General features: G+C 40.5%; 1 protein-coding gene across 1 annotated transcript in view; it reads right to left on the reverse strand.

The window, feature by feature from the left end:
- cusr (Copper-only SOD repeat protein) overlaps positions 1-22,485 on the reverse strand; it is a 177,539-nt gene that overhangs the window by 148,685 nt on the left and 6,369 nt on the right. Inside the window, exon 3 of the mRNA XM_041209411.1 lies at positions 17,852-17,951. Coding sequence (XP_041065345.1) covers positions 17,852-17,951 — 100 coding nt within the window. The remainder of the gene's footprint in view (positions 1-17,851; positions 17,952-22,485) is intronic.

Genomic DNA, 22,485 nt, shown 5'->3' on the forward strand with positions numbered 1-22,485 from the left:
AATCGGCAGGTAAATGCTAAGTACATACACTGAATTGACACATTTGTCCCTATAAATTTACAGAAAAAAACCTTGTTACGATCAGTCGAGGAGTGGGAAAGAAAGGAGAAGTCCTGGTGCCTGTCCTCACCCAATGGTAACAGCTGCAAACTGTGAACTTCTTTTATTTCCTATGGACTCTAATTCTGGCCAATCTATCCTCCCCTCCTCTGTAATCTGTATTTGTGTGTGTGGACTTTGAGTGTCTGTGAGTGCGTGTGAGTGGAAGTCAGATCGTATTTTATTATTTTACGCTGATTGGCTTAAGTACAATAAAACGAATCTACTTCTTTGTTAAACTCAAGAAAGCCTGCCTGACTGGTTCTTTTATGATTACAGCACATAAATGATTAAGTACACACTAAAATTAGCAAGTATATCCCTTTCCCAAAACAAAAAGATAAAGCCTGGGGCGGTCAAATGTGGAGAAGGCAAGGAGGGGAGAAATTTGACCCCTCCTCACATGGTCATAACAGTAAGTATACGGGATTCTGGGCTTTTATAAACAGAGGCAAGTACAAAATCAGGAGAGTGATGATCATTCCTTATAAAACACTGGTTCGGCATTAGGTAAAAATCCCCTGGACTCATGGAATGTTTCTCATTTTTATTTCATACTGAAGCACATGTTTCCAAACTTGAGCTTCATGGCTTTTATTGATCTTGCACCAAGCAAATGCTCTCCTCGCTGACAGGAGGTAGACTTAAAAACTAATCAAAACTGCAGTCCCTCTCTCCAAACATCCTCTCTGGTGTTCAAATATGTGCTGACTCATTCTGTCATTACTGTCCTCCAGTTCCCCTCACCAACAAAAAGATATTGTCTCCCCAGATCCCATGAGTTAGTAAGCAGTACACTCTTTGTTTAGAAGTTAAATACCATCCTGAAAACTGACGATAATTAATCTGTCAAAACATTAACATAATAATAAAAAATAAACATAAGTACCTTGCTTTTCATTCGAGAGTACATTGTAGCTAAAGTTACCTCTTCAGTGATATTTAAAATCGTACCTTGTCAAAATACTGCAACAAGGCACCGCTACTGATAGAGAAGGTAGAACTGTTACCCATTTCCATTAGTATGTTCCCACGGCAATAGAAATATTACTTTACCTGTGGCTTTTGATCTGTTTTTATCCAATGTTTTTTGCCAAGGAATTCATATGCTGATGAAGTACAAGGAGAATGATAATTTAAATAGTCAATAATCTTTTAAATTCAGGCTAGAATATTGCTGAAAAAACTTTTTGTCAAAGCTTTTCATCGTGCACTCATCAGGACAATTCGCAAGAAAATACCAATGTCAGGGGAAGCAACATACTTATACTGCATGAGAAGACAGTGCTAATTGGTCGGCAAGTGGACACTGATTGGTAGAGGTATTGCCATGGAGAGTTCATCAGTTGATGGTGACTGACCATTAACTGCCAAGGATTGTTTGAAATTTAAACCAGGCAGCTTGGCTCCGATTGGTCAAGACATTGCCCTGGGGAATGAACCAGCTAATGGGTGTCACCTATTTTGTTTAGCTGAAACAGGCACAATGTGTGTACACGTTCCTTCTGTCTGAAAAGAAAAGGGCCCTATGTATTAACATATGTAGCTTCCAGTACACACAAATGCACCACACTGAGTCTGGCTGACAATCTTAAATTAGTTGTCAGCATAATTTTTAGCACACTGAGGCTAATCGCAGAATCACACCTAATGTTGGACACTGTGTTTTGAGTGTTGCAAGCACGGGCTGGTTGAGAACGGTCTGTAACTTGCCCATTGCGAAAAGTGGAAGGGACATGCTGTTTGATATGATTTGCCCACCAGTCTATGGGACGTATGGCCTACATGCTGAGCATCACACTGGCACTGAAATTCACACAGGACATTACTCATTTGTGCGATAGGCAGAAAGTCTTTTTGGCTTGACGGCAGCATCCTGTTAATAGCAAATAACACTCGCGTTGCTATTGCATAGTAGCAGCATGAAACAGCTAGCTTCACTTGTTGCTCAAATTTTTGAGATACCAATTGCCCTTCAGGGTAATTTGAGGTCGACTGGGCTCTTTTCAGGGCCGCAAGTGATGGTCTTGGGTCCATTCATGAGTTTGCACGATATCCAGTGTGAAATGACCTGATCAGGGTAGCCATTATCCCACAGGATGTCTTTGATGTGCCCTATTTCAGCATCAAGCTTGCATGATGAGCAAATGGCTCGGATCCTATTTACAAGGTTGCCTATAAGGCCAAACTTATAGCGCATGGCACTGCAAGAGGCCCAATGCTTGCATTGACCAGTGAAGGCAGACTTGCAGTAGACCGTGGTAGAGAACTCCCTGGCAGATTTCTCAATGAGTACATCAAGGAAAGGGAGTACTTTTAGCTGCTCCATTTCAAAGGTGAATTTGAGTGCAGGATGGAGCCCATTAAGACATGCAAGGAAATTATTACATGCAGCTGCAGATTTAAATGTATCATTCACATATTGGAAACATGCAAGGGGTAGGAGGTTGGGTGTCATTCCATCGAAGACACATTTCTCATGGAACCCAATTAAGATGTTTGTGAGAGCTGGGCCGAGAGGGGAGCCCATGGCAATATTATCTATTTGGGCATACATGGTGTCATTAAAGATTAACTCAACAGCGCGAGTTGCTAAGTTCATAAGCTCAATGAATAATGATTCACACAATGGTGTCTGGTCTAGATAGCCATGGTATAGTGCCGCAGCGCAAATATCTAGGGTTTCCTTAATTGGAACACTGGTGAATAGGTTAGCAATATCAAATGAGCATATGAACACAGCATTGCTATCGATATGCAAATCCTGTATGGTCTTGGTTAATATGAAGGGATTGTTCACCATGTATCTGGAAAACTTGCTCAAAACCAGTTGTAACAATTTGCCCATAGGTAAGTTAAGAACAGGTAAGCAATCTCATGAATTTCTCTAAGCATGTTTTAAACCCAAGGTTGTGCCAGTTTTCATTTCCAAACGTATCAATAATGCTAAAGTGAGACACAGGACCACGATTAAGCATGCATTTATGCGAGATAAGATTGAACAGATTGGTAACAGGGTTACTAATTTGCGCTGTGCCCCACACTGCACTTGGTCTGAGGTGCGCAAATTTCTTTCATTTTTCAATTTGATCCATTTATGCCGCTACATTGCTTCAACAGATGTCCACATCATAAACAGGACAGATTTGAAACACGTCCACACCATAAACTCACTTGAGTGGAAGCGATTTGGCCACGCAATTAACAACGCCACTAAACATGTAACAAATCTCTCTGACCATGTATTCTCAGAACGTGATGAGTTTTTTCTTGCACGTGGCTTCAATTTTGGTGTGCCTTCATTCGAAATCAAATGGGAAGAGGTATTTCCTGAGTTCAAACTCCTCTACTCCCAACCATCCCACCATAATACAGCATCCACTGAAGATGCTGAATCCTTGAAAACATGCCTAGTGATCTAGTACAAGCATATTGTGGGATCCCGAACAACCACATGCAATGCAAATGTCTTACAGAGTTGTAAGGCCTTAAGACCAACCCAGACATACACATCAGTAAACCTGACAAAGGGACGAGATTAATCACCTTGAACAAGCGTGACTATATCAACAAAATGCACATTCTTAATGACGGGTCTAAATTTGCATCCATTGGACCTGCAACTCAACATACCCGGACAGCGTTGATTGAAAATAAGCTAAAAATGCTTGCTGGACTTATGTAAGAGCGATGAGCTGCTTCGTAATATATATATAGCAGGGTTTGTCCTCATGGCTCACTGTGTCTACGTATGTATAGGCCGCCTAAGACACAAAAGTGAGGTCCCTTTATGCCCTACCTTATCTATGACTGATTCTGCACAACATGAATTGGTTAAAAGGTTGGGTGAAATGCTACAACCAGATTTGAGCAAGTCTCCCAATTGCATGTCTTAATGGGCTCCATCCTGCACTCAAATTCACCTTTGAAATGGAGCAGTCAAATGAACTCCTTTTCACTGAGGTACTAGCTGAGAAATCTGCCAGGGGTTTCTCTACCACGGTCTACCACAAGCCTACCTTCACAGATTAATCCATACATTGGAGCTCTTACCGTACCACGTGCTAGAAGTTTGGCCTTATAGGCAACCTTGTAAATAGGGCCTGAGCCATTTGCTCACCATGCAAGCTTGATGCTGAAGTAGGGCGCATCAAAGACACTCTGCAGGATAATGGCTACCCTGATTAGATTATTTCACATTGCAACACGAATAGTACTTACCACTAACAGGATGCTGCCATCAAGCCAAAAAGACATTCTGCCTATCACACAAATGAGTAATGTGGTATATGAATTTCAGTGCCAGTATGATGCTAGGTATGTAGGCCTTACATCACAAACACTGGTGGATTGTATCAAACAACATGTCCCAGCCGCTTTTCACAACAAGCAAGTTACGGACCTTACCCAACCAACCTATGCTTGCAAAACAGTGTCCAATGTTAGATGTGATTCTGTGATTGGACAACATTTGCTAAATAATCTTCAGTGTGCTAAGAATTACACTGACAACCAATTGAAGATTGTCAGTTCGGCTCACAGCTTGGTGCATTTGTGTGTGCTGGAAGCTATATATAATACACAGGGCCGTGATCTCTGCAGACAAAAAGAACATGTACAGGAATTGTGCCTGTTTCAGCTGAACAAAATAAGTGACAGCCATTCGCAGGTATTCCAGTCCCCGGGGCAATGTCTTGACCAATCAGAATCAAGCTGCCTTGTTTAAATTTCAAACAATGCGTGGCAGTTAACTGTCAGTCACCATCAACTGGTGAATTCTCCATGACAAAGCTTCTACCGATCAGAGTCCACTTCCAACCAATCAGCGGTCTCTTCTCAAACAGTATAAATATGTTGTTTCCCCTGACATTGGTATTTTCTTGCAAATTGTCCTGATGAGTACAAGGCAAAAAGCTTCAACAAAAAGTCTCTTTTTTCAACAATACTCAAGTTCTGTACTACCAAATGACTAAATTCAAGCTAGTTATCACCTAATTCTTAATTCAACCTAATCTTCTCTGCTACCTCTGTCAATCTTGGTGATGTATTGTACTATGTGGCTCAGCCCATTAAAGAATTATTGTAATTTTTTAAAAATTGAATAATGGCTTTATGCCATCAGGAAATTAAGACTTTGACACATCACCAGGCATATTGCTTATTTTTAATGTACTCATTATGCCTCCTGTACAGTTGTAAACCCATAAACCGCCTTAGGCAGGAGTCAATTTGTAACAAATCTCTGATCCTTCACTGAAATAACTCATTTAAATATCTTTAATTAAAAACATAACAGATTTATCCATTAAATTGGACGGTAATACCTTTGTAATTGCTTTGCCTGTAGAACTCCTTTAAATCCTATTTCCAAGGTACTATGTCGGAACTGATTCTAGCATCTACAGGAGCAGTCAACGGTAAATGCATTGGGTATGCATAATAGATTCTGTTAATCCTTCCTGAATTTCATTTGTATCTTTTTTTTTTGTAGCTTAATTTTTTTTTCTTCCATTTAAAGGGGATATGCACTGAGGCTAAAAATACATGCTGCTGCCAAAGAGGGATTCCCAAGTTGGGAGTTTTCTCAATCCTGGCCTGGTGCAACAGCAGCAGCTGGCACACATAGTGAAGGGCGGCTTACCATGGGGAGATGGTGGCATAGTGGTAATATCATTAGACCCAGAGGTCCGGGTCCAGGCTCAGGCTTGTACTCTAGGAGCATGAGTTCAAATCCCACCACAGCAGCTGGTGGAATTTAAATTCAATTAATATAGCCAAAAACTCATCTAATTCACTAAGGAAATCTACTGATCTGGCTTAATGTAACTCCAGACCCACAACAATGCAGTTAACTCTTCACTGGCTGAGCAAGGAATAGGCAAAAAAAATGCAGGCCCTACCAGAAATGCCAACATCCCATGAAAGGATTCTTAGAAAGACAGTGTGCATCAGGTAGGAATACAGGCCTGCATCATGATTTGCCACCCTTGAAGAAATGTCTTTGTTTTCCTGAAAAAGGAGGGTAATGAACCATGTTGCAGGATGTTTTCAAGGGGGCCCTGACACCCACTCCGAGCAGGGAGCCTCCCTTGGATCCCTGGATTCCACCCTGCTTATTAACATTAGAAAATCTGGCAGAGTTAGCAGTGGAGATCAAAGGCCATGAATTTTAAATCCCAAGTTATTTACTACTGCCGTTTTAAGGTGAAGAAATGATTACAAATACAAAATCGGTCCATGGTTTTTTCTTAAATTATCAATTTTCTCAATTCTGTGGAAAACATCCAAGTCTGCTTGCTGCTAGGCTGAGCACAAACAGTGAAATATGATTTTTCAAGCATGGGTGCTGGGTAACTTGAATCGGTGTAGATGCTTTTGATGCTCAAATTGCTCTCCCCCCACATTGAGGGTTTGTTTTCTCACTAATCCTGCTTATGCAAGTATTCTCAGAAAAGGTGCTTTCTGATAGTCACATTTCCAGTCAGCTAAATTGCAAAATCAAGGGCTGGACAATTGGTAAAATATCTGAATGGTGCATCAGAAGATCAGATCACCTTAAAATTAGGTAAAAAGCAATTTAATATAGAAATTTTGCTTATATTTTACAGTTGAAAAATAACTCATTTTCTCAAACTTATTTGTCTGTAATGGTTTAAATAAGGTTCAAGGTCCAAGAATATACTCCATTATCTCATCGGTTTACAGAAGTGTCTGGTATTTTAGATTAATATGACCTATTTCAACAAGGAATGATCAGTATTTTGTTTTTAAAGAGCTAGTATGTAATATGACATTGTTCACTAAAAGAATTCCACAGTCAACAGTTTGAAATAACTTTGACACTTTTGGGTCAAAGAAAAGCAAGTATAAAACAAAGGTTCTTTATATTGGTGTATTAGAAAAAAAATGCTTGCATTTAAGTAGTAGGCAGAATTTTCTGCCTGTCGGGCGGGCAGGCCCAACCCAAACTCCGGCGGGCGGGGAGCTGATCCCCGCCAGTGAAGTGGGCCACACCACCATTTTACATGGGCGGGCCAATTAAGACCCGCCCAGTGTGACATCCGGCGGGAAGCGCTGTGCACTTCCTGTGCGGGCAGGGTGGGATTCCCTAAAAGCGCAAGTGCCCTCTTTCGCACATGCGCACAAAAGAGCGCACATCTCCCTGAGGCTAAGTGCTGCTTCAGGGAGATCACTTCCACTTTGAACAATATTCAAAATGGAAAAAAATAATTCCCTAACATATCCCCCTCACGTGACAATGTCACATGACATGGGATATGTTCATAATTTACAGATTAACTTTATTAAAATTTTTAACACCCTGCATGAAACTTTTATCGAGTTCCTGCCGGGACTCCTGGCCTGCCCGCTAACCTTAAGGTTGGACGGGCAGGTCCTCCTTTAATTGTTTAAATGATCCTGTCAGTGGCTTCAATTGGCCATTGACAGATCGGCAGGTGCATAGCTGATTTTGTTGTGGGCCCACCTTCCTGAAAATTTAAATGGGGCGGGATGACGTCGGGGGTTCCGCCCTATGTCATCCCGCATCATTTTACGCATCAGCGAGCGGGCCCCGCCCCCTGCTCGCCAACGGCAAAACTCTGCCCAGTGTCTTTCACAGCCACAGGATGTCCCAAAGCACCTCACAGCCAATTAAATATTTTTGAAGTGCAGACACTGTTATAATGTAAGAAACAGTACAGAAACACAACAGTCAATTTGTGGACAGCAAGTTCCCACAAACAGCAATGTGAAAATGACCAGATCATCTGTTTTATTTTTTAAGAGTGAGGTTGGTTGAGGGATAAGTGTTTGTAGGAAATTGGGGTGAGTTAGTAGGTGCTAATTATCATTGAGTATGGATAAGTAAAAAATATACAAGAAACCAAAAGGGAGCTAGCAGTGAATTTCAGTGGAGTTTCTCCCCCTCATTCACTTTAACTTCATCAGGAAGATCAATGGAAACTCTAGAGAAACAGCTAAGGTTTCTGCAGACCGTTTGCCAACTTCACAGTGGGCGATTAGGAGGATCCTCTTAGAAATTCAGCCCTCACGTGTAGGGGCTTCTTGGTCAAGAAAGGAATCTAGTGGGTCTAGCATTTTAGTGACATTTCAGCCCAATGTTTGATTACTGGAAGAAATGCAAATAAAGCTCTGTGTTATGCTACCAGAGAGAGAAAGTATAATTCAAAATGTAATTGTACTGTTGTTGTATCAGGCATTGGTCAGATCACAGCTGGAGCATTACATCTGGTCATCTAATTATGTAATTGTCCCTGAAAGGGCATCCAGGTCTGCAACAAAAATGATTTCACTTATAAGGAAAGCTGAAAAAATGAGATTGGTTTTCCCATAAAAAGTGAAACTTAAAGGTGACCTAATTTAAAATTTCAAGATTCTGAAAGACATTTGAGCCACTATTGGAAAGGGTACAAATACTTGAGGGCAAAATTAAAAATGGAGAAGTTATGAGAAAAAAGTTGAGGCCATGCAGGAACTAGATAGGTTTGTGAAGAGACAAAGGACTAGATTTTCAATTTGCTACCTAGGCATAAAACTGGCATTGCCAGTTGGAAATGGAATAGAAATGAAACCAGGCAGTTTCGATTAACGAGACATCAATCCACATGCCTGTTTCATGTCTGGGCAACAAGCTGAAAATTTACCCAAGAAGTTGAGAGATATTATGAGATGGCAAGTGGATAAAATGTATGGGTCTAAAAGCAAAAAACTGCAGATGCTGGAAATCCAAAACAAAAACAAAAATACCTGGAAAAACTCAGCAGGTTTGACAGCATCTGTGGAGAGGAGCACAGTTAACGTTTCAAGTCCGAATGACTCTTCATCAGAACTAAGGAAAAATAAAAAAGAGGTGAAATATAAACTGGTTTAAGGGGTGCTGGGACAGGTCGAACTGGATAGAGGGCCAGTGATAGGTGGAGATTGCCAAAAGATGTCACAGACAAAAAGGACAAAGAGGTGTTGACGGTGGTGATATTAGCTAAGAAATGTGCTAATGGTGACATTAAGGGTAGAAAGCAGGACAAGCAAGGTACAGATAGCCCTAGTGGGGGTGGGGTGGGGAGAAGGGATCGAAATAGGCTAAAAGGTGGAGATAAAACAATGGATGGAAATACATTTAAAAATAATGGAAATAGGTGGGAAAAGAAAAATCTATATAAATTATTGTAAAAAAGGGGGATCGGAAAGGGGGTGGGGATGGAGGAGAGAGTTCACAATCTAAAGTTGTTGAACTCAATATTCAGTCCGGAAGGCTGTAAAGTGTCTAGTCGGAAGATGAGGTGCTGTTCCTTCAGTTTGTGTTGAGCTTCACTGGAGCAATGCAGCAGGCCAAGGACAGACATGTGGGCATGAGAGCAGGGTGGAGTGTTGAAATGGCCAAGCGACAGGGAGGTCTGGATCATGTTTGCGGACAGACCAAAGGAGTTCCGCAAAGCAGTCACCCAGTCTGCGTTTGGTCTCTCCAATATAGAGGAAACCGCATTGGGAGCAACGAATGCAGTAGACTAAAATGTATGGGTCTGTTGGGCCTAAGAGGCATTTTCCTCTTGTTCTCAATTACATATTTAATATTCTTACTACATTCTTATGAATCACAATGACATTTTTTCAGTGTTGTGGTTATATGATGTTTCTTCCTCAGCAAGGAACTAGTTTTAAGGAACTCATAATATCCAGTCCATAGCTGCACAAATCTAGTTTGGAGTCAGTTCTCTTAATTAGTTTTCTAGTACATTTGCACAACTTCACAGGCAAAGTAATTACAACCAAGTCAAGTCATGCTGACAAAACTCCACGAGGAGCCTAGTTGCGCAAATCTAGTTGGGAGACAGTTCTCCGAATCTGTTTTCTAGTACATTTGCACAATTTCACAGGCAACGACCGAGTCAAGTCATGCTGACCAAACTTCATGAGGACCCCAGTATTAGCTGGCATGTGTAGAAATGAATGGAGTGCCTTAAAAAAGATTTTATTTTGTGAATGTAGGGTGGCACAATAACAGTCTCAGCCAGTATGTAATTTTTTTTAAAAAACTGTGTTCATTTAAATGGTAAAAATTTTCACACTTAATAAAATGTGGCACTGGCACAAGCACCATGGCAGTGAAGTTTTACAAAAGCAGTTTTCCAAAAGATGAAAATATCCCTTTAAAAATGAAAAGTTACCACATATTCACAACTGATGTTACACCCAAAAGGTAAAAAGAAATCTTGAAAAGGTAAACTTGTTCTACACACAGACCTTTTTCAATATTTAAATCAGTGTTATTTATGATAACAGCAAGCAATTATTACTTTTGGTTTAGCCTTGATGTAATGTACAGACCATCCCTTTTTCCAAGTAACATCTACTCACTGTCCAGGGAGCCAGTTTTAGTCCAGTTGGCTAAGAGCATAGTGCAGAAAAACGCCAACAGCAAAGGTTCAATCCCTGTACTAGCTGAGTTAGTTATTGGGGCCTACTTCTTTACTTTATCCCATAATGATATCATAGTGTAACACAAGATTAGCAATCCCCAGTTGACTGCAACAAAGGGCAAAAGCAGAGAAACACCTCGTACCCATCATCCACTACATCTGCCAAGCTACCCAGATGTCTTCAATGCTCCTTGCCTCTGGGGTCATGAGACAGCAGCCAAGAGAATGGGGATAGCAACGTGCATCATTCCTGCATTATAATCAAACTCTTTTGCATAGGTTTGGCTGTAAAAAGTGTGACTCTAACCACAGGGAGTCTACCACTACTCCGTGCCCAAAATACCACCTGTTTCAGGAAGAACCTTGCTTTGAAACCTGGTGCGTTCTGTAAGCTTCTGCTAAGGCGGTAGTATCAAAAGAATCAAACTTAAGTAGTGAAATAGAATTTTAATAGTTTTAACAGTGCGTGGTGACAGGGGATTGAGTGCTTAACAGTGCACAGGACGAATGGAACTAGATGGAGGATTTCAGCATCTTGAAGTCAGAAAATAAAAAGAAAGAAGAATTATCAACATCTGGAATGAAATGAGAAACTAGTTTTTAAACACTGACTTCTAAAAAGACAACATGGCTTTTGCTTTGTCTTGTTTTCACGCTCACCATCATGAATGATATTAGTGCTGAGAAGTAGAACAATTACTTACCTTACAGGGTCTTCATTCTCTATCCTTCACACACCCCCAGAATGGAGAGAAGCCAAAAACATTCCCAGAAAGGCATGTGATAAGCTTTATGATTACTTTTATAGTGGAACATTGCGGTATCAAATGATAGCTCCCGACGTGACATAAAAACACTAGCTGTATGTTACGAGAGAACTGATTAAAATGAATTATCACTATATATGCACTTTCTGCAAAGCCTAAAGAAATGGTCAGATGGAAGCAAAATATGTGGAAAATGTGTCTTCAAATAATGGAGATAGCTCTGCAAGATACAACAACTTGCATTTATATAACACCTTCAACAACTTATATTTATATAGTAACTTTAACGTAATAAAACGGCCCAAGGCACTGCACTCAAGCGTTATAAAGCAAAGTACGAAACTGAGCCATGTAAGGAAATATTATGACAGGTCACCAAAAGCTTGGACAAAGTGGTAGATTTTAAAGGTGCATCTTGAAAGAAGAGAAAGGTGGAGAGGTTTAGGGAGGAAATCCAGATATTAGAGCCTAGACAGTTGAATGTATAACCACGAATGGTGCAGTAATGAAAATTCGAGTTGTGCAAGAGGCCAGAATTGAAGGAGAATAGAGGGTTGTAGGACTGAAGGAAGTACAGAGATGGGGAGGGACAAAGCTGAACATTTTAGATATCAAGGTGATGCTGGACTAGGGACATTGTAAATTTGGATGGGGGCAGCAGATAGTTGCATAAACTCAGCTTAAGGGGAGGGTACAAGATGGGAGATGATCTTCCTTCTGTATTCAGCAACCTACACACATCACTGTGAAATTAATCCAGTAGTCATAGAGTCAGAGAGAAAAGGCCCTTCGGCCCATTGAGTATTCAAAAGAAAGAGTAGAAAGGCTCTCATAGGACAGTAGATAACTCTACTGGCAGGGCAGATTTGCCAAAAATGGTACCACAGATGGCAAATAGTGAGGTTTAGTAAATGAAAGTAAATTACTCCCCTCAGCACTGTTACATAAACTTTGAATAGATATATGTTTTGAGGAAAGCCAAAAAGCAACCATGGAATTGGGAAAATTATTTGTTATGGAGCAATCAGGTTTCCTTCCGAAGAGATGCTGCCAATTAACAGTTCATCCTGCTATCAAGCAAGAGACCATTTTGGGGCAATATGCTGAAGTACATAATCTAAATTAACATTTCAAAGTAATGCTGACAGAGTTCTACATTGTCAAAGGTATCATCCTTCCTAGGATGTTTTGATGGGTGTTAGAATACATTGGCATTCTTTGAAGAACAGAGAATGCTTCTGCACACCAGTTTCCACATTCATGCTGACGGCATCCAGTTCAATGAAGGAATTACAATGACTTGTTTGAAATTAAAAATAAATTACTCTCTTTGACAGATAACCCACATGTTTATTTAGAGTGCCAAAATGAAATAAGGCTGATTGATGACCAAGGCTCCAGAAACGTAATGAAAATACTTAGCATTGCTCAATCAGTAGAAGTGCAGCACAACAGGTTCCAAACTGCTGACAGTGCCAAAATCCAGGTACAGGATGGAGTCACTTCAATTGGATTCCTGAGCAACTATGATACAGAGAAGAGTTGCTGGCCAGCTGCTTACTCCAGAGCCAGTAATACCAGCCAAGGTCATTTTTAAAAAGCAACCCAATAGGGGGTTATAAGGGGAACAAAAATTACCATTGTGCCAGTTTTCTTGCATAGGGGGCTTCAGGATAGGTCCCCTCGGTGCTGAGGGGACCTGCATGCCAGGTTCATTCAAGAATTCAAGGCCAAGGAAACTCCTTTCCTCTGGTTCCACTTCTTAACATCAAGACCCATACTTGCAGCAGACAGAAAAGGTTCACCTATCCCAGGCACCGGAGCAAATTTCTGATCCGCTGGATTCTGAGCACAACCCAGCATTCCAAGGTCCTGCCAGAATTCCTGCCTTTATGTCTGACTTATTCTGGTAGGACTACCATTGGAACCATTGGGTTTTAAGCAGCAAGATGTCTCTCGGCTTATAAGTTAAGTTTTTCATAAACAAAGTCAGAATTCTGATGAATGGCAACACTGACAGAAGCAGGAAACCTGGCACCAAAACCATGAAATGCATAGCATACATATTCTATCTTTCTGGCAAGCATCCTTTGGACGGCAAGAGGATTAAGGATGTTCCACTGACTCCACAGGTGGCATGATTTCCCCCATTCCCACATAGCACAGTCCAAAGTCCTTGCCCATCTAGGAGATACCCAGCATACTCCAATCTTGAGTATTGCTGAAAAAGCCATTTTGGTGAAGCTTTTCCTCTTGCACTCAAGACAATCGCAAGAATACCAATGTCAGGGGAAGCAACAACTTTTTACTGTATGAAAAGAGAGTGCTGATTGGCTGGCAAGTGAACTCTTTTTGGTAGAGGCATTGCTATGGAGAATGCACCAGTTAATGATGACTGACAATTAACTACCAAGCATTGTTTGAAATTTAAGCTAGGCAGCTTGACTCTGACTGGACAAGGTATTGCCCTGAGGAATGAACCAGCGATTGGCTGTCACTTATTTTGTTTAGCTGAAACAAGCAAAAAACAATACTCCGTGTATTAATATATGTAGCTTCAAGTACACGCAAATGTGCCACACTGAGGCTGACTGACAATCTTAAATTGGTTATCAGCATAATTTTTAGCACACTGAGGGTTATTTAGCAAATGTTGTTCAATCGTGGAATCACATCTAATGTTGGACGCTGTGTTGCAAGCACAGGCTGGTTGAGTACCTTGCCCATTGCGAACAGCAGAAGAGGCATGCTGTTTGATACGATCTGCCTGTCTTCAGGATGTACGGTCTACATATTTAGCATCACCCTGGCACTAAAATTCATACACCACATTACTCATTTGAAAGATAAGCAGAATATCTTCTTGGCTTGACCGCAGCATTCTGGAAGCTACATATATAAATGCAGACAAAAAGAACATTCACATACTTGCACCTGTTTCAGCTAAACAAAGTGTGATAGCCATTTGCTGATTCATTCCTGTGAGATAGGTAGAATGTCTTTTTGGCTTGACAGCAGCATCCTGGAAGCTACGTATATAAATGCAGACAAAAAGAACATGCACACACTTGCACCTGTTTCAGCTAAACAAAGTATGATAGCCATTTGCTGATTCATTCCTCAGGGCAATGCCTTGACCAATCAGAAACAAGCTGCCTAGTTTAAATTTCAAACAATGTTTGGCAGTTAACTATCAGTCACCATTAACTGGTGCATTCGCCATGACAATGCCTCTACCAATCAGGATTCTCTTCTCATACAGTATAAAGTTGTTGCTTCGCCTGACATTGGTATTCTTGCGAAAATACTATTAATTTTTAGATTCATTGTTGGTCTGAAGTAACATCTATGGATTTCATTTTAACCAATTTTTAAACAGTTCAGTTTGAATTTCTGTTTGTGAGACAATGAGCAGTCAAGGCAGTTAGGGAACAGAATGGCAGCTGTTGCTTGTGAGGAACTACACTTAATGGATTTATAGCTGTAAAGTTGCCTGAGAGTCTTTGTTTAGCAGTTGTATATTGTCTTAACTGTATGTGGGCAGTTAAGAGTCTTTTCATTAGCTATGACTGAAAGGTAACTTACTTTGGATGACCTTATCTTTAAACAAATCCCATGCAATGATTAACTATATTTGTAGGGCAGAACATTTGTATTGGAGAGAAACTTTTCTTTCTGTTTTGACATTATGGTAGGAAATGTTTTTATATTTGTCCTTAAAGGCTTTAGAATCTGTGGGGCTTGGGTTAAAATGTGCTGACATTGTTGTAGCTGCTCTGTATCGAAAGGAAATGTATCATTTGTTCACAATGGAATGTAAATTCTGGGGGACCAGGGGATAAGAGATAGGCATTTATCCTTAGTTTACATAATACTAGTTACAAAGGTGGGGTGACACCAGATGACCTGCTCCCTAAGCCAATGGAAGAGGTGAATTTGGACTATTTCCAAATAAGGGATTCTGGAATAATGAAAATTAGAAATAAAAGTTGGAAAATTGGAGTCTTTGTTGGCACAGTATTGCCCTGACTTCTGCAGTATGATACCTCTGTGACACAGGTCAGCATCACTTCAGAGACAGACAGAAAGAAAGACATTGCCTGTGCTGGCAATGCTCGTGGAATCCTAGGAACTTGAAAGATAAGGAACTTCCATATTGTCTTCACTTTTTTTTGTTAAGTATATGTAAAATGTTGCTTAATAAATTCTACTTGATTCATAAATACTAGTTAATGTCGTTTGGTAGTAGAGAACTTGAGTATTGCTGAAAAAGGACATTTTTTCAAAGCTTTTCATCTTGCACTCATCAAGACAATCACAAGAATACCAACGTCAAGGGAAGCAACAAGTTATATTGTATGAGAAAAGAGTGCTGATTGGTTAGCAAGTGGACTCTGATTGGTAGAGGCTTTGCCATGAAGAATGCACCAGTTAACGGTGACCGACAGTTAAATGCCAAGCATTGTTTGAAATTTAAACGAGGCAGCTCAACTCTGATTGGTTCATTCCTCACGGCACTGCCTTGCCCAGCAAATGGCTGTCACTTATTTTGTTTAGCTGAAACAGGCGCAATGTGTGTACATGTTCTTACTGTCTGCAAAGAACAGGGCCCTGTGTATTAATATATATAGCTTACAGTACACACAAATGTGCCACACTGCAAGGCGGACTGACAATTTTAAATTGGTTATCAGCGTAATTCTTAGCACACTGAGGATTATTTGGCAAATATTGTCCAATCACGAAATCATATCTAATGTTGAACAATGTGTTTTGAGTTTAGCAACCACGGGCTGGTTGGGTGTGGTTTGTATCTTGCTCATTATGAACAGCAGAAGGGACATGTCATTTGATACAGCTTGCCTGTCTTTGAGATGCACAGCCTACATACCTAGCATCACACTGGCACTGAAATTCATTTACAACAATACTCATTTGTGAGATGCGCAGAACATCTTTTTGGCTTGACGGCAGCATCCTGTTAGTGGTGAATATCACTCATGTTGCTACTGCATAGTAGCAGCGTGAGACAGCTAGCTTCACCTGCTGCTCAAATTTGAGATGCCTTGCCCTTCCAACCGGGCACTTTTCAGTGCCAAAAGTGACAGCCTTGGGCCTGTTCATGAATTTGCGTGATATACAACATGAAATCATTTGATCAGGGTATCCACTATCTCACAGGATGTCTTTGTTGCGCCCCATTTCAGCATCAAGTTTGCATGGTGAACAAATAGCTTGGGCCCTTACGAGGTTGCTGATAAGGTCAATCTTATAGCGCGTGGAACTGTAAGAATCCCAATGCGTGTATTGACCAGTGAAGGTAGGCTTGTAAAAGACCATGTTAGAGAACCCTCTGGCAGATTTCTCAACTAGTACATCAAGGAAAGAAAGCTTCAACAAAATGTCTTTTTTCAACAATACTCAAATACTAGTTACTCATACCTTTTTACGTCATGCACAACTGAGCACCCTAGTATTATAAATTAAAAATTCGGAACTTGGAAATTTTAATTTTATATCTCAAAAACCCTAAAATCTTACAAGTGCATGCTGCTCATGCATTTCTAACTAATAGAACATAAAAGTAGACATGGAATGGTGAACCTAAATAAAACCTTAATAGTTGGAACACTATGTACAGTTCTGGGCACCTCATGGGTTTGGTGGGTCACACATAAAACTTGGCCTTCTGTTTCTACAGGTATATGTTAAGTCAGGTGTAATTCTGGCATAAATGACAGGATTTCTGGGACAGCAGCTCTCATTATTCTGTAATTTCCATGCATGCAGTACTTTGTACTGGGCACAGCTTCTGCCAGCTCCTAGCTCCATCAGAAGTTATCATGTATTTTTTAGAAGCAGTGTAACTCTAGGACACTGTCACCTCTCCAGTTCTGAAATCTATTGTTCAGAGACACCAGTTGTCCAGAAATTTTTGAGCAGACTCAAGCATTCCCTCGATGTCATTTTAGTACAGTACCTTCAGAGAAAAAACGCGGAAGATACAGTATTTGTTTACATAAAACAATTTTTATTACTGCTTTATAATATTTTTTCACCATTTACGCTTCTGGTAAATATTTATATCTATGGTGTTTTTCAGCTTATACACTTGTGGTTAGGCATTCTAACATCATTCTGTACTCCAGAAAATTCCAAAATCCAGAAATGATTTGGTCAGGTAATATCTGACTAAGATCCAAATTCTCACTCCATACACTGGAAATGCCAAAACAATAGCTGAATTTTCGGCCCCTTGACTTCTACTGGTACTATGGTCAATCATAAATCTAAAATGTATTTATTCAGAATAAATATCTGCCTTTTTGGACATTCTTCTGAAAGCTATAGGATTAATGAATTTAGTGTAAGTCTTTTTTTTTTGCAAGAGCAACCTGATGTACATTATTGAATGAATCACAAAGATGTAAATGACTACATTGCACCTGTCCTTAATTCCACAAAGTTGGTGCAACAGAATAGGGGGAACCATCTTATCTTTAATTGTGGAAAAAAAAAACAATTGAAAGGAAAGTACCGACTTACCAGAGTCATTGTTCCCTTCACCATACCAGTAAACACTGCTTTGGCTCGGATATACTCTCCATCTGTAGCCTTCACAGCAAGCAGATTTGCACATTGTAAACTTTATCCCCCATGGCATCAGCGGTATTGCAGCAACCAAAAGAAGAAAACAAATTAAATTAGAAACATGTCAAAATTAATAAAATGATTCATTTAATTATTTTTCAGTTCTGGCTTTTTTAATTAGTGTGCCAACTTGGAAATCCACAGAATAAACTTCTACATAAATACTGGAACTTTTGGAATTCTATACAGCTTGACTTAATCTTTATAGTCTTCAATTCTTTCCCTAAATGGATAACCATTTATTTATTTCTCAGATAAATTAACTCAGCATAGAACCTATGAAATCAGTATAAAATGGATGCAACAAGTATGCAATTTTAGGACATGTTTACATTACTCAAGTTAGTGCAAAACAGACAAGGTGGGTGTGGAAAGGACGTTTCCTCTAGTGGGTGATCCAGAACTAGGGGACACTGTCTTAAAATTAGGGCTCACCCTCATGGGTCAGAGATGAGGAGGATTTTTTTTCTCAGAGAGTTATGCGACTTTGGAATTCTCTGCCTCAGAAGGTGGTGGAGGCAGGGTCACTGAATATTTTTAAGGCAGAGGTAGCTAGATTCTTGTTAGGCAAGGGAATGAAAAGTTATCGGGAGTAGATGGGAATGTGGAAGTTGAAACACAAACAGATCAGCCATGAGCTTATCGAATGGCAGAGCTGGCTCAAGGGCTAAATGGCCTCCTTCTGCTCCTATTTCGGACATTTGTAAATCACTTTTTAAATCAACATTAAGACTAGAATATAAATCAAACTGTAAAGCCCCAAGGGCTGAATTTGATTCCCTTAGCCAAAAATTAAAAACAACCATGGGAGGTGGGGGAGGGAAAGGGGGGGGGGGGGGGGGGGGGGTGGGGGGTGGTGGTGGTGGTGGTGGGGGGCACCTTTGGGCCAGAGGGCTTGTTAAGAAAGGACCCCCACTCTGGCCCTCCAGGCTGAGCACTTGGCATGGGTCTCTCACACTGCTGGTTAAATCCCAGTAGCTGGCTGAGGCCCTTAAGTGGGCATTAATTGCCCACTGGGGCCTCAATTGGCCCATGGGCAAATGGGACTCCCATCATGCTGATGGTAAAATTGTGGAGGGTCAAGGGCAGGTAGGTAAGCAGCAGACCTGGCACCCACTGTGCACCCACCATTAAATCCACTAGCACGGAGCTTTAAATCCAGCCCAGGGTGAAGAAAAAAGTACACCTTTACAACCAGCCAATATGTATGCTGTCATAGATCCAGGGTAAATCTGAATGCAGGGGGTTGCTGTTTTAGTCCTGATTGCCAGTTGGTCAAGGAAGAAACCTCACCCAGTCTTAATCAACCCAAAGTTAATGCCAGCAGAAGCAGGATGAGGCCCTTAAGTGGGATTTGTTACCCACTTGAGGGCCTCAATTGGTGGCAGGACAAGAAGTCTATCCACGGGCTTTCTTGCTACAGACTTATTTGGGTTGGAGACAAGGTCCCCACCTGCCACCCTCCCACCTGATTATATGCCCCCTGCCACCAAACTCACCACTGGGGAGGGCACAAGACTCCACCCCCTATGTCAGTAAGTGTTTCTTTATGTGTACTCAAGTAACCATACAATCAATGGACTCCACTTGTATATATGTAATCTCAATTGATGCAACTAACAGTTGCCTGGTAGGTACGTTGAATCCAGCAGGTAAGTGGAAAGGCACTTAACACTAGGATCAGACAGTCCTTAACTAGGTGTAGTTGCTAATTTCCTGAAGCTCGAGAAACCTATCCATCCACAGTTAACTTCAAAACATTAAATATCACAAATATTTAAAGTGCTGCCCTTCCTCCTTTGAACTATTTGGCCACACAACTCACCTCCACCACTGTCTTGTCTCCATTAAAACAGGAGAAGGGTGGGTTGGGGGCAAGTTCATGTCAGGATTCTGATTTTTGAACACTTTAACCCGACCCAAAATCTACCCTTTTTTGCGGTGCTTGGTGATTCCTGTTGTCGCCTTCTTATGTGAAGGCCTGAACAGTGTTCATTCTTTTCTCCCAGTAGTAAGCGGCACTACTTTTCATGAAGTGTAATTAACAAGTATAAGTTAAGACATTAACAACCTTGTCAACCTTTTCCTGAATTTGCATACGTACATGCTGCATCATCCATTGCAAATATGCCCTGAACATCTTTCCTGATGCTGTTAGTTTCAGAAGAAACTATAGCTTTTGAGATCTGATTACCAAGAATTAAGTGGCCTTATGTGGCAGACCTCACTGATTGCCTGGTAATATGACAAAAGATGAATATTATAACAGCTGTACATATTTTACATAGCTTGCAAATGTTCCTCATTAAGAAAGATTAAGGGTTTAATTCCAAATATTTACAGGCGTGTAAGATTTTGCAATCTACTGATTTCAACTCCGGTATCAGCCAGAGCTACAGTAATCTCTTCAAATCCCTTCACATTAACCATGAAGGCCTATGTTTTATGCTGAGTATTAAGTTAGCAAGAATAGAACAGTGCAATAAAAATAGCAAAAAACTGGGTAACAGCACCTACTGCTGGTAGCAATGGACTGAATTTTTGCTATTTTCCAAATATGCAGAATAATTAATGACAACTCTGAAAAAGGATAGCATTTAAATTTGAACCAACACAATACAACTGCCTTAGCCCCACTCAAACATTTGCTTCATAAATGGTTTAAAAAGTACCTTCTTATAGACAAACCAGGTTTTAGACAGAATTTATACCCAGCATAAAAATCATGAACAAAGGGGGCATTCGTTCTCTACACCAAACTGTGGGTGGAATAAGTTGCTGTTTTTCCCATTCCTATGATACATTTTTTAAAAATGCAGCACTGGTTTAAAGCCAAGGATTGTTTCAACGTACTTGACCACATAAACTGTAACAGTTCCAGAACAAGGAATGTGTAAGAAATGCTGGCCTTACCAGCGATACCTATACCCCAGGAATGAATAAAAAAACAAACTACTTGATTCTTTGGGTCAGTTAATGCTACTTGTGCTTTTATTCAACCTGCAAAGCACTCAGGGACACAAAAGGCACCATTCTGACCCTGCAAGGTTGTCTTTGTTGTAATGTTCACACAGCGATTGCACCAATTAGACTGTGCCTACTGTACAACTGGGATTTTACAGAACTGATGGCATAATGAAGGGTAGGCAGAAATATCTGAAGTTAGACAGGAAGTTCAGCATTGACAGGAACAAACTTATCACTTTATTTTGAAAGAACGGGTGAAGATGAATTGAATTACACAATTTCTGGGATAGATATTGGCTTGCGTTCTCCTGTATCAACATCCCTCTAATTTCACAAGGTTCTGTTTTGTGGAGTAACCCTCTAAAAATAAATCTTTCCTCAATGCTGGACTTCCCCCCTTCCCTCCTAAAAGAAATCTCAATCTCTGGCTCAGTTCATGAGGATAGTAAATCGATTTCCCACGCTCGCAGACAGTGAACTGCCTGTCAATAGTCATTTACCGATGACAGTTCATCGAACAGTTTCCGAAAATCCAGATAGACAATGCGTACTAGACTATTTTCAGCCACTAACCTGGCGACTTCTTAAAAAAGTACAATCAAATTATTAAGATAAAATCAGCTTTTTCAGAAGGCATGTTGGGTTGGGTCCTTCTATTTTCCTATTTTGTTCAGCGGGACTATGTAGTAGCCAACATAAGATCAAAGTGAAGGACGTTGTGCTCCATTCTCATCGATCTGTGGCCTGAGCGAAGTGGACAGGGAAATCAGTGTCCAAGGTTGCTTCCAGAAATAGATAGGATCCTAATTTGCATACATTAATGAGACTCCTATGATGTGCATAGGACCCCAATATAATTTTGAAATTCAAATACATGACTCTGCAGTATGCCAGCTCCACTTATCAGGTTATATACTTACAGCAGGTTATATACTCAAAGTGACCAAGGAAGTAATCACCAAAACTGCCACAGGTGGGTGTTTTGAAGAATTTTGTAGGGCCAAGAAGGGCTGAAATGCTCTTCCTGTGCCTCCATAAAAAAAAATCTTTCCCCAATGCTGGGCTTCCCGTACTCCCTCCTAAAAAAGATCACACACAACCTCTGCCTCAGTTCATGAGGATAGTAAAACGATTTCCCATGCTCGCAGACAGTAAACTGCCAATCAGTGGTCATTTACTGGTGACAGTTTATCAGTATTAGTTCATTCAGGCCAGGCCATTAAAATTGCTCTAATTAAGATAATTAACATCAGAATCTTATTTCACTTCCCTGTGAGGTACAATGACAAGGAGGCATTTGTGTTAAGATTCAGTTACATTCCTATTAACTCAGAGCATGAAATTGAGAGGGCTTATGTAAAATTCTGTACATCAGAGATTTGGCAGCTAAAAGTTAAGCTTCAATGCAGCTGGCCAAAAAAATAGAACTTATGGGCGAGGCTTAATATTAACACCCTTGGGTGCTGCCCCCAGACACCTTTCCAGGAAGCTTCCTGCCAAAGAATTTTCCATACTCGTCTAACCACTAATGTGCCTTCAGTTTTCTCCACACCCAATAAACC

Source organism: Carcharodon carcharias, chromosome 17 (genome assembly GCF_017639515.1).
Source record: "Carcharodon carcharias isolate sCarCar2 chromosome 17, sCarCar2.pri, whole genome shotgun sequence".
Classification (NCBI taxonomy): domain Eukaryota; kingdom Metazoa; phylum Chordata; class Chondrichthyes; order Lamniformes; family Lamnidae; genus Carcharodon; species Carcharodon carcharias.